The 12,777-nt window shown below is 39.3% G+C and overlaps 1 protein-coding gene across 1 annotated transcript in view; it reads left to right on the forward strand.

Annotated features, from left to right (window-relative positions):
- ADAMTS12 (ADAM metallopeptidase with thrombospondin type 1 motif 12) overlaps window positions 1-12,777 on the forward strand; it is a 143,225-nt gene that overhangs the window by 42,801 nt on the left and 87,647 nt on the right. The window contains exon 3 of the mRNA XM_079330281.1: window positions 8,344-8,518. Within this exon, the coding sequence (XP_079186407.1) occupies window positions 8,344-8,518 (175 nt within the window). The remainder of the gene's footprint in view (window positions 1-8,343; window positions 8,519-12,777) is intronic.

Consider the following 12,777-nt stretch of genomic DNA (forward strand, 5'->3'; position numbering starts at 1 on the left):
GATGGCTGGAAAGTAGAAATATCTTCTTGACCTACAGTCTGTTTCTAAGCTGCAGGTGGTATATTTCTAGATCTTTTCTAATCTTCCCCACATAGATTTATCCAGCCATTTCTGGTACCTCTCTAAAACATTTCTGATTTCCTGTCTTTTGTGGCATCTAACAGGGCTTGAGCAAAGCATTTGATGCTGTGCCAAATGACAACCTTGTTTCTAAACTGGAGAGATGTGTTTGGCCCAGGACCCAGCTGTGTCCTGGGCTGCATCCAGAGCCCCGTGGGCAGCAGGGCAGGGAGGGGATTCTGCCCCTCTGCTCTGCTCTGCTGAGACCACCTGGAGCACTGCACCAGAGCTGGGGTGCCTGCACAGGAGGGATGTGAACCTCCTGACTTGGGTGAAAATATGCTTTGTTTCCCGACAGCTTGTTTTGAAGATCCTCACATTTATTGCTAGGGCAAAGAGGCAGGAATTCTCCAGATTGTGCCACTTGCTGCTTCACCACACTGTCTATTTTCCATCCTTTTTAGCTGTTTATTACACACAGACTTTCTCTGGAAAATTTGTTGATTTCCCACCAGTTTCAGAAGCACTTTAAAGTATTCATCACCTCAGACACCCTTGGCATTTCATCAGATCACTCTCCCAGCAGAAGAGTCCTGGAAATTACCAGAGTTTTTATGCTAGCCTTTGTCTAAGTAGTTTACTGAGTTTTGTATCAAATTTTATTTGTTTTTTATTGAGTATATCCTGCAAAGTTTTGAGCAGAAACTTGACTTTTAGTAGATTGAAGAGTATTTGTTTGTCTTGCAGGCTTTTGCTTTTACTGGAGTGGGATTTTGCACAACTTGTACTTCACAGTATAGGTCATTTCTCTGCAGCTCTGAGAGAGAAGTTAATTTTCTGCCTGTGAGCTGTAGTGTCTTGTGTGCACAGGTAAATTTGATGACATTTCAGTGTGTGCACTGTACCTCTCATATTAGTGGGAATGAGTTTCAGTCAGAATTCAGGCTTCAAGGAGGGATTTGTACCACATTCAGAGCTAACTCAAATGCTCTGTGCTTTTAAACTGACTTGAACCCCATGCTGACGCAGATCAGCCTCCAGCTCTGGTCTGTATGAGGGTGAGCTGGGATTCATACTAGATTTGTGAAAACACTCGTGGTGGTGTGCCAGATGCCATCATGAAAGCACATCATTCTCCCTTCTCAGGCTTTCAGAAATAGCCATGGAAGTCAAGTGACTGGCGTGTGCTTTGCCCGAGGCCAGAAGGAGTTTAGCACATCTGTGGTGATTGCCAGTTGCCATCATGCTGGTTCCCAGAGTGGCACCTGCTGAGTGTGAGCTGGTACTAGAGACTGCACTTTGTCCTGCAAGTCTTGGATCTCAGTTTGAATCCCATTTTTACTGTTTCATTTAATTTCTTCTCCCGCTCCTTCCACATCTCAGTTCCTACTTTCAGTCCTTATTTAAACAAAGACTAGCTCGTGGTGTAGAATAACCTTTGTGGTGTAATGTGTCACTCACTTGCTGCAGCTGCCTTCAGCTGGGACTGAATTTTCCTGTTTTGTGAGGTATTTGGTTTTGATTTTGATAGCTCCCTTCCCCTTCATTCCTCCCCAGGGATGGGGAGCTCAAGCTGCAGCTTGAGCATGGCTTGCAGGCTGTCACAAGGCTCTGCAGAGGAAATGGGGCAGCTGCTTGCACACACCCAGAAAACAAGGGCAGTGTGTTTCAAGCTGCAGTTGTTGAGCAGAATCCATGACTCCTCATGGATTCATTAGAAGATTCTCCCATGCCAAAGTGCTGCTTCTTTGGTACTGGGAAATCACCTTCTGAAAGGCACTGGAAACATGGTGGTAAGTAGAGGGTGAGGGCATCAGTATGGGCTGCCTTTAAGGTCACCTTGAAATGACACTGATGGTAAGTGATGGCACAACCCTTCCATGGCATGCTGAAATTCATTCCCAAGTCCTGTCTGCACTGTGAAGTTTCATGAGTTTGGAGGAAAGAGAGGCAGAATCGTCCTCTCTATGATGACAAATGCAGACCTAAAATATCCTGTCTGGTCCTGACACCACTTGAGCTGACCAGAGTGAAGAGAGCATCAACAGCAGAATCAGTCTGATGCTGCTTTTCTTCACAGACTTCTTCATCAAGCAACATGATTTCTGTGGGGAGGAAGAAGTTTGGCTGTGAGCTTCCCTTGGTCTGCTGTTGTGAGGAGTAAAGTTCCTGACAGACTTTCATCCACTGGAGAATGGGATAATTGTGCTTTCTTCCATCTATCTGCACACGTTGTGGCAGCTGTCATCATTTGTATCTCTGCTTTCTGGCTGTTGACTGGGGGTCCTGTAGGTCGCAGTAATACAAACAATACTTGTCAATAGAAACAAAGCCACTTGTCATTTGATCAAATGTTTGCATTTAGTTATTCTCTAATAAAGTTTGAACTCTGCAGTATTAACATTGTCATGCTCACTGGCTTGAAATTAATTTTAGAATGTAAGTGAGCAGGAAGCCAAAACAGCCATGGTGCTTTCTGTCTCTGTAATTAAAGATCATGTCTGCTTTGTGAATCCTCTTGCCTGTCTTTTCATTACTAATAGGAATGTTTAGGGACGGAACCTCTTAACAATCTGGTGTTAAATCTTTACTCTTCAGCATTAGATATGTTTTAAATCATCAAATGTAATGTGTTTTGCAAACTGTGAAAGTGTACTGGCTTCTAAATCAAAGCTTCAAAATTTCCAATTCAAAGTGTCAGAGGGGATTTCAAATGCTCAGAAGTACAAACTATTTTGACATAGTTAATTTGCATTTTCATGAAAGGCATTTTTAATATTAATGAGATAAAAATCCCCAGTTCGTACAATATAAGCCCCCTGAATACAGTGCTTTCTGAACAAATTTGGTTAGAAAAATTGGAGTGAGATATTCCAAGAGTATTTTCTGTGAAGAAAACAGCTGTTTCTCTTTCTTACTCTCCGAAGCTTCCTTTAGAGAAATTGGGCAAACTCTTTGTTTTGTCTCAGAGCAGTAACACTTGCCTGAGTTATTTTTTGATCCTAAATGAAGTAAAGACTTGATAATCTCACCCTCTTGGGACTAAAGTCAAAGCCTCTTGGAAAAGCAGGGGGAGTTTTATTACTTTTTTCCCCACAAGTTGCCACTAAATCTTCCAATATAAAAGCAGAGGACGAGGGGAAAGGGGAGAGCGTAAATATGAAGAATAGTAAAATCTCATAAAAGATATGTTACTGTTCACCAAAGAGTGTCCTTCAAGCTGCATAGCAAAGCTGATTGATTTTCAAATTTATATTTAGCTTGCTATTGTATTCACCCTGAGGTAGAGCTTGAGACCTTATTACTTTTTCATAGTCCTTGCTTGATGCAGTGCCAGTGTGACCCAGCTGACTTTTGCAGGAGGAAAAAATATATTTAGTTCTGGGTGTATTTAGTTCTCAAGGTAACTTACTCAACTGCTGTAAGTTGCTGTGTGTCTCAGAGTGCTGGTGAGCACCACACACCCAGGCTGTGCTGGTGGGGTGTCTCCTCACTGCCTTTGGACAGACCAGGCAGCCCTAAAAACAGTGACCGTGTCTTCCTCAGAGACCCAGAGGACTCAGCAGTGTATCTGTGGAAGAGCAGAGGGGCAAATGAAGGCATATTTTGGACTGTTTGCTTCTCTTACATTTTTTTATAATAGCTGTTTGGTTTTTTTGTTTGTTTGTTTTCTTGACATTTATCCTACATAACCTTAATTCTTTCACTCTTTAGGAAGAGTGAAAAGAAGAAATTAAGTCAAGTGTGGTCACTATCAACCTGGTGCTATAACCCAGAGTATTGATTCTCTGCCAGGTCTCTCAGCTGAGTGATTGTGTATCTTAATTAGTTGTATGGTAGCTGATAGACATGGCCCTGGAGACTTGGCTGCTCTCCTTGGCTGAGGATGAGCCCCCAGCCAGAAAGACCCATCTCTCTGAAGCGTCTAGAACTGATGTCTCTCCTTAGGAACCTTAGAACTGGAGGATGTCAGACAATTCTTTCTCTCCAGATACCTTATTTTATTCCACAAAAGTCCATCTTGCTGTAAATCTGGTTATTCCCCCCCACCCCCCCCATCTTCTGTGTCTGAACTTTCTGAGCTCACTTTGTCCAGGGCATAACTCTGCTCCTCTGGCCAGGTGGCAGTTCCTAAATATTATAGCAAGTATGACAAAAGAATGCAAAAATCATGGAATAACAATATTCTGTTCTTTTACTTACTTTGTCCTAAAGATAAGTTAATTTCAAACCAAAGCTATGTTAAACCTCAAGGCTGTGTTTCAGTATCATAACACCTTCTTCAATAAGTTGTGCTAAAGCCACAGTTTTTTTCTGTAGAAGTGTGTAAGAGTTAGAGTGCTTTCTTTTTCTGTGGGTGGTATTCATAAAAGTCTTTCATCAAGTTACTCAGGACCTAAAATCCCCAATCTCTTTTTGTTCTGAGTGACATCCTGGCAGGTGTATTTTTTTCTAGCTCTGTCTGAGGATGTGGTGAAAAATCTCATTTGGATGCTAGGTTTTTCTTTTGGCTGAAACAGGAACAGATGAAAAATAATAGTAAAAAAAAAACTAAAAAAAGATCCCTGGGGGAAAAAGGGATATACAGAAAGGAGCTAAGTAATTAGCTAAAATAAGTTTAGTGTGTGTAATATTAACAGATAGTTTATTTCATTAGCTGAGTTTAGATTATTTGCAGCTGCAGTTCCCTGGTAATGCATGTGTCATATGTCACAATTTTTTCTTTAATTCTTATATTCAAACCTAATTTCTTTTACCATATTGCAGTTATAATAAATGCCTGGAGCAAAGTACCTAAAGGTAAAACCAGGATCTTGTCCTCTTATTTTATTTTCATGTTGCTTCTAAAAGTCACTGTATTTTCAGATTCTGTCACTGTCATTTTGTCAAGAATATTGTATGAAATATGTTGTCAGAAATATTGTTTGGTTTCAGGGAGTTATTCACTGTTCTCACTACAGATTTTTTAAAACTATTTATTTATTTAATTTTTGGGGGGCATTTTTGTTATCATTCTGAGTTATTGTAACTTTAGACTACAGATTGCTGTTTTTTCCTTACCTTTTTCTCCTGACAAACACTCAGTAATTCCAGGCCCTCCTGTGTGGGGTAGTATTGCAATTTCAAAACCATAGCCAAGGGTAAAGCTGCTCTTTCCCTTCCCACAGGACTCAGCTTCAGCTTCCCACGTGGAACTGATTGAAAAAAATATGCCAAAAAATGTATTTTGACAAACCCCCAAGCTTTTGACTGAAAGAAATATGTGAAAAGTATGTGCTTTCCACTGGAAAATGCAGATTCTACTGAAAATCAAAACAGTTGGTTGAAAACTTTAGGTCAGAAATGTCCCAGGATCATCATTATCCCTTTGGCAAGTGACATGCAATGTAGGAGATGTGATGTGTTCAGGGAGATGTTTGTTTCAAAATAATGAGGCACATGAATTAAAAATCCCATTATGTGAGGTAGCAGCATTCCCAAATACAGTATGGTAATCATTTGCAGCCACAGCATGTCAGAATCTGAGGGCAAAGAGTGAGATTTGAAAGAGGGGAGAACAACAGTTTATAAAAAAATACTGTGGTAGATTTGTAGATTTTCACCCATAGGCTTTGAGGGAAACACATACCTCCCAAACAAACACTCACCCTCATCCCTGTTTTTGACCATTTCTGTTGCTGCATTACATAGTAGCTTTTCATAAGGAAGTTCAAATGAGGAAAATTTCTCTGCAATATTTTTTTTTTGTGGTGATGACTAAACCCTTTCATAAATGTAAATATGAATGGCTTTTTTCTGATGAGACTTTCAAAACTGCCCTCCATTGTGTGTTCTGACATTCTGTGAATGCACTCAAAGGCTGGTGAAGCTGCAAACTCCTAAGAAGAACTTATATTGTATTTACATAGCTTGAAATCTCATTAAGTGAAAAATTCTTGCTGTTATATTTGTGAGTTAGAAAAGAACAGCTATGAAGAGCAAAACTAAAGATGTATTTAATCAGCAAGGGGAATTTTGCCAGTCCTCAGTGCTTTGAAGTAAGTTTAATGTGAAGATTTGTCTTTTTTTTCTTTGGTCTCAGTTAGTGTAAAGAATTTAATTTCTTGGGGCGTAGCCTGTGCAGGGTGAAAGTGCAAATGCAAAGCAAGAGTTTAGTAAGTGCTGGAAGTCTCTGGAAGCTTTTGGAAAGCCCCTATGTGTTAGAAATGAGCTTCTCCACTTTTGAAGTTTTGCTTTTTTCCCTGCTCCATACAGCTTGGATAGATAGCTGAATTTTTATGTGCAAGCATTGATGAGGGAGCTTGAGGTTATCACTGACAGGCTTCCTTCACCTTTTGTAGGATTGTCTAGCCTTTCTTGTTGCAGATAGACCTTGACACAATAATCCAGTGACTATTGCCACTTGCTCTAAAAAAAATTAGGGTATGCAAATGAAGATGGCTAGTTTTTCCTGATCCCAATTGGCTTAAAATGACACAAAATAATAAAATAATCCAGTTACAAATTACAAATATCCAGGAAAGATTGAAACCTATGGAATGGAAAGGAATGGGCAAGGATTTGTGAAGGTGCCTTGATTCCCTGAGCAATGTGAGGAAAGCCACATCAAAGATTTCCCAGTCTGACCACAGTAGATGCATTTTTGCTATATGGATTCACTCTTGCCTGACAGTTTTATCCAAAATGAATGTGGATAAAACTGCTGCTTCTGTGGTGTGACTTTGGTCCTATGCCTTGATATATAATTTTAAAAGAAATATGAGCATTTTTGTGTGTGTTGTTTAATAATTAGAAGTCTCAATCTCTTTTTTCTTAAAAGTGAAACAAAACCCATACAGGCAGTAGCTGTGATCCTAGATGAACAAACACATGTGACTGTGAGTCCTGAACCTTTGGTGCTTTAGGGGTATAAACACAGCTTCAAACCAGTGACAGCTTCTGGCTTTAAAATTTAGACTTGCATTGGAAAGAAAGAGTTTCTGATCTTCAGAACTGCTGGGTAAGCTGTGAAATGACAGTCACAGTTATTTATTTATACAAGTTTACTGTACTGGGCCTGTGGCAATTGGTGTGGAGGCAGAAGGTATCTCACTGAGCTGCCCTTTGTCTCCTTGTACATAGAGCCCATGGTTATTTTATAGTTTTATATGAGTGCTTTTCTTCCATTCATATGGTTTCTTTCATACTAGCTTTCCCAACCATCCAGAGAAACTTTAAGGCTTTGGAGTATTTAAAAAGATTTTAAAATTTGTCTGTCAGTCTATGTTTGAATGCAGCAGCTGCAGGAGCAGAGTGTTACTGTGGATTTTCCCTTTTCCAGAATAGGCCAAGATGGGTGCCCTGACCACAGCAAGGAAGCAAAGGGGAAGCAAAGCCATAAGACTGGAATAGCCCAGCCTCCTGTCACACCCTCAGTGTGGTCTGAGTTATCAGCAGATCCTTTGCTTTTAGATTTAGTACTGTTCCATACATCTTCACATGGAAGGGCAATGCAATGGTTTTGCAATGTTTGCAGTCCCTGCCAAAATGCTGAGACACAACAGACCAAGGCCATACCTGGTTGGAAGTGTGTCCAGGATCATGTCAGAGTGAGGTGTAAAAGGATCCTGTGCAGTCCAGATGGGAGTTAAGGGCTCTGCAGCTTAAGCAAAGAAGGGAGGCTGGCACAAAAGTTTCAGCATGTGAAATGTTGCAGCCTTTGTTGATCTACTGGATGTTATGAATGACTTGCTAATTCATGAAAAACTACTTATTTATTCCATTGTAGTGCTGGCCTGGGGGCCATTGAGGGTTTATAGTCTGAGTCAAACATGGACCACACAGTCCAAACCATCTGATGTGTTGGGTAATTGATTGTGGGACTGCAGCTGGGAGCAGAATTTCGATTTGCACTTATGAAACAGCTTCTATTCCAGTCCTGATCTCCGGGGAATGGATGCAAAACACCAGAAGAACAAGATGCAGCTCTTCCTCGTGCATCATGTTTGGCAAATCAACTTTTGACCTTTTAGTGGCTTTGTAAAAATATGAGAGTCTTTGCCTCAGTTTCAGGTTATTAGGAAGGAGATATTTTTCTGTTTCCCTTTGGACTGTAATGGCTATGAGGTATGAAACAGCCTAGATGTATGCAGCAAAATAAATACTGAAAACCTGTTGTTCATATTTCATCAGTGTAATGACTGGCTTATGAGGAAAGCTTGGGATTGGTGGTATGAAATATATATTTCTTTTTGACTTCTAGTACTGGACAGAAGAGATTAACTCTTTTGTGCTTATTTTCAGACTGGGTATTTCCATCTGCCCCATGGGGATTACTTCATTGAGCCAATTAAAAAGCATCCACAGAAGGAGGGAACACCCCATCCCCATATTGTCTATGGTGCAAATAACCTTCAAAATGCTGTAAGGAGAAGACGAGCCATCCTGATGGGAAAGGAACAAGCATGTGGACTGAATGGTACTAATTTTGCTGGATTTCTGCCTATTTGCTTCCTGAATCTTTTTAAGCAGCTATTTCCCAGTGCTGTGTGCCTTTCCTTCTGCCAGGCTTTTTAAAATTCTGTAAGAAAAGATTATGCAAAATGAGAGCATCTCAATCAAAACACCACAGGAGCCACCCATCTGTGCTCTTTTCTGAAAAGTTAAATCCTCATTATGACTACTGGGATATGTTTATCACGTCGTTGATCCTTTCTACCCCTCAATTTTTCTCCAAACAGAACTGTTCAGTGAGTTTGAAACTTCAATTCTTGAGGAGATTTGAGATGACAAGATTTGCAGTCAGCATTATTTTTAATACAATATTCTCACTCCATGCGAGTTCTTCAACATAAAATGACTCCCCTCTAATCCATAGTTTGAATTTGGGATTTCTAGATTTTCTGTGATTGTTAGCAGATTACTGAAAGAGTTTTTTTTAACTATCTTGAGAGTGAAGTACAGGGCATCAACAGCAAGTTTGGTTTTTTTTTTTTTCTGGTAACAGTCTAAGTAAAAATAACTTAAATATTGATGCAGTGATAGTCAGGATCATATCTTTTGTGAAAACAAACTAATACACTATGCTGGAGGAGAAGAGTATATGTAGAGGGTAGTTGGTATCTCATAATTATAAAATTCCTTTATTTAGTATAAATAAATATACTAAATAAAATACAGAGTTCCTTTATTTAGTAAAATAATTTACATAATTTATTTCACACCAAGGATGTACAGATTTTGTATTGGCTTTTGAGGTCTTGAATCTGAGTCTGCACAACTTTAGACAGGCATAGTATTGGTAAGGGTGAATCACTAATTACCTACATGACCTAAGGCCTGAGTTATGTACAAAGAGCTGCAGGATACACAGGATTGTGTTTCTGGCTTTCACAGGTCAGTGGTTTAAGAGAAGTCTGTTCCTTTCCAGGAATGGGAAATGAAAGGAGGAATGTAGGAATTTTTAGTCTCCAATAATGACTGCTGGTGGAGTTTTACTGCTATGTAATATGGATTGGTAAATTAAAGAAGCAAAGAACAACTTGACCCCCCTATATTTCATAGACCTGAATTGTACTTCTTGCTTCCTGGCCCAAGGTAGTGCAAAATGGTAACAGGGAAAAAACATGAGAAAGCTGATGGGGGAGTTACTCAATCTTCTGTGATACTGGGAAGGTAAAGTTAAGGGGAAGCCTTAAGAATTAATATGAATGCTGCTCCAATTTATTATTCATCAATAAAAAATATATATCTACCTAACAGAAAATAATCTTGGGTTTGAAAAACCAGGAGTATCTAAAGGTGATGTTTATACTGGTATCAGTTTCAAATAGCTGCCAGAGTTTTCATTCCTTCTGGTGACTGCTGGGCTAGACAGGAGAAATTAGTTTAGATTTGCCTGTGAAGAATGAGGAAGTTGTTCTTGTCTTCCAGGTTTCTTTTCTGGATGGGATAATGTATTTATGAAATAATATCTGTATACAGTAATTTTAAGTGTGGAGAGAAGATAGGAGATCCTCAGGAACATGCTGTGTGCTTGCTTTGAGTGATCTGCTTATTTTCTTTCTACTTCTCACTTTTTGCCTCTTGTATCTTTCTTCAAAGTTATGCAGAATGAGACAGAAAAAAACTGGCTTTACCTGGGGACTGTAAAAAAAAAAAAAAATTCCCTGCATCACTTAGATTAGCTAAGTCTGCTCTAATAGGCTTGTCAATTTAAATTCCCTCTCTGATGTTATTAATTCCAAAATGACAGAATTGTTTCTGGTGATATTGTGTTCATGATGTTGCAGGCAAACAAAGGTAGTGTCTTATGAGCTAACAAAGTAGTAAGCTATAATTTATGTTTCTATTTTTCACTAACCAAGTCAGTCTTTAGAGGAAATATCTGATTTTGACTGAACAGTAATCTTGGCTGTCATAAAAGTTAAAGAATCAGTATGAAAAGTGCTTGGGGGTAAAACAATTTCCTGAATCATATTTTTTCCCTTTGTGCGACAGCATATAAATATACCAATCATAGATTCCTCAAAGGGCCTTAACATTTATTTTGTGTGTTATATGTCCTGGGCTGCACCCAGAGCCCCGTGGGCAGCAGGGCAGGGAGGGGATTCTGCCCCTCTGCTCTGTTCTGCTGAGACCACCTGGAGCACTGCACCAGAGCTGGGGTCCCTGCACAGGAGGGACAGGGACCTGCTGGAGAGAGCACAGAGGAGACACAAAGATGATTGGAGGCTTGGAACATTTTTCACCCTGGAGGAAAAAAAGGCTTTGGAGTGAGCTAACTGTGGCCTTCCAGTACCAGCAGGCAAGGAGGATGGAGAGAGACTTTTTACATGGGCTTGGAATGATAATACAAGGGGAAATGGGTTTAAACTGAAAGACACTAGATTTAGATATTAACAAAAGATTTTTTATCTTGAGGATGATGAAGCTTGGAACAACTTACCTAAAAAGGTTGTGAAGGCACCATCCCTGGAATTGTTCAAGGCCAGGCTGGATGGAGCTCTGAGCAGCCTCCCTGCCCATGGCAGGGTATTGAAACTAGATGATCTTTCAGATCCCTTCCAAACCAAGCCATTTTATTATCTCATTTCTGGGTATCCAGCTTTTGAACAAGGATAGAAGAAAGAAAGAAAGAATTCAGTGTCATCTTCTGTTGCTACTCCGCATTGTCAGAGCAGTTGCTCTTGTTAGAAGTAAAATACAGAATAAAAAAGGAATACAATTCCTGCTTTATGTGCCAAATGTATTCACTACTTAGGCTTTAGTGAATACTTTGTGCATTAATACATTTTAAAGGTAGTAAGTTGACTCTGTTAGCTTTTTGGGATTTCATATACTTAATGCTTTTGAGGCAGGTGCTAGAAAGCTTACACACAAAAATGACATAACAGATAACTTAGAATAATGCCTTTTGGTATCACTTCAAGGCAAGGCATTTTCAATTTGCAGTTCACAGCTAATTGCAAAAACAAATTCTGTTTTATAGGTTAAACTCCATTTTGTGTTTTCAACTCTCAGCAACTGCTGATGGAGGAATTGGTGCTCAGATATTTTAATCTTGTGGTCTGAGATTCATCATGCAGTGTCTGCATTTGTTTATTTGAGCTCTGAGTTTGTTAGGCTTTTAAAAATTAAACTTGAGTTTAAGATCCACAGTTATTTCTGTGATTTATGCTTGATGTGTGTTCAGGTTAAAATGTAGTGGTGATTTTTGATTGAAGAAGTTGAATCACCTCAGTGCTTATTGCTTATTGCTCAGTGCACAGACTTAAATGGTAATAAAAGAAACCTTTTAGTCAGAAACTAACCTGTCTGTCAGGCAAGGAATATAATGACTAGTTGTACAGACAAAATCAAAGTAAAGGAATTACATTGAGAGGGAATGGGTAGAGGATGCTGATTTCATGTGCTATTTTTCCCAGGTTTGGTTTTTTTTGATGCAAGATCTGTGTCTCTTGGAAGAAGCCTTATGCAACACCAACTTTTATAACTTTTGCTGTGGCAACAACTGCATGAATATCCAGAGTCCAACCTGGTTGTTACCTCTCTTCCCTACGTGCAATAATACTTTAGAATCAGTGACTTTCCTGTAGTCTTGTAATGATTGCATCAATTACTTTATAATTGGTATTATCTTTAACTGTTTCAGATACTTGGAGAAAAGTCATCACAGTAAATGACGTAGATTAAAATTTTGCTTGTGCTTCCATTGCTGCTCAGGAAAATGCCACCTGACTCAGTCATTAGCTGCATGCAAAACTGAGTTACTAATCTTGAAAGCAGCATAACAATACTGGATGCTGCAAGCACCTGTCTTACTGTACCATTTAAAATATGTATGAGAAGTAGCAGAAAAGATAAATGTAAGGTGTCCCTATGCCTTATAAAAAACCTGTCTATTCCTTTGTGCCCACAGGAGAGGAAACTGAGGATCTGGGAATTAGTTTTATTATTCTAAATAGGTTATTTAAAAAAACTCTGACAGTGCTCTGAGATATAATGTAAGGGAAGAGAAATTATCCTACAGAAAAAGAGGTGATCTTCCACTTCTGCTTGTTTTCATGCAGTCTGTCACAAGGTATTGCTTTTGTTTGTGAGCCACAAAATAGGAGAAATTTTGTGAAGTTTGAAGTGAAAATGCTGTGATGTAATGAAATTTTTCCTAAGTGCTACTAAGAGATGACTGATACAAACAGGTAGACATCTTTTTCTTGCTGGAGAGAAGACAGGTTG

The sequence above is a fragment of the Erithacus rubecula genome, assembly GCF_903797595.1.
Source record: "Erithacus rubecula genome assembly, chromosome: Z".
NCBI classification, from domain to species: domain Eukaryota; kingdom Metazoa; phylum Chordata; class Aves; order Passeriformes; family Muscicapidae; genus Erithacus; species Erithacus rubecula.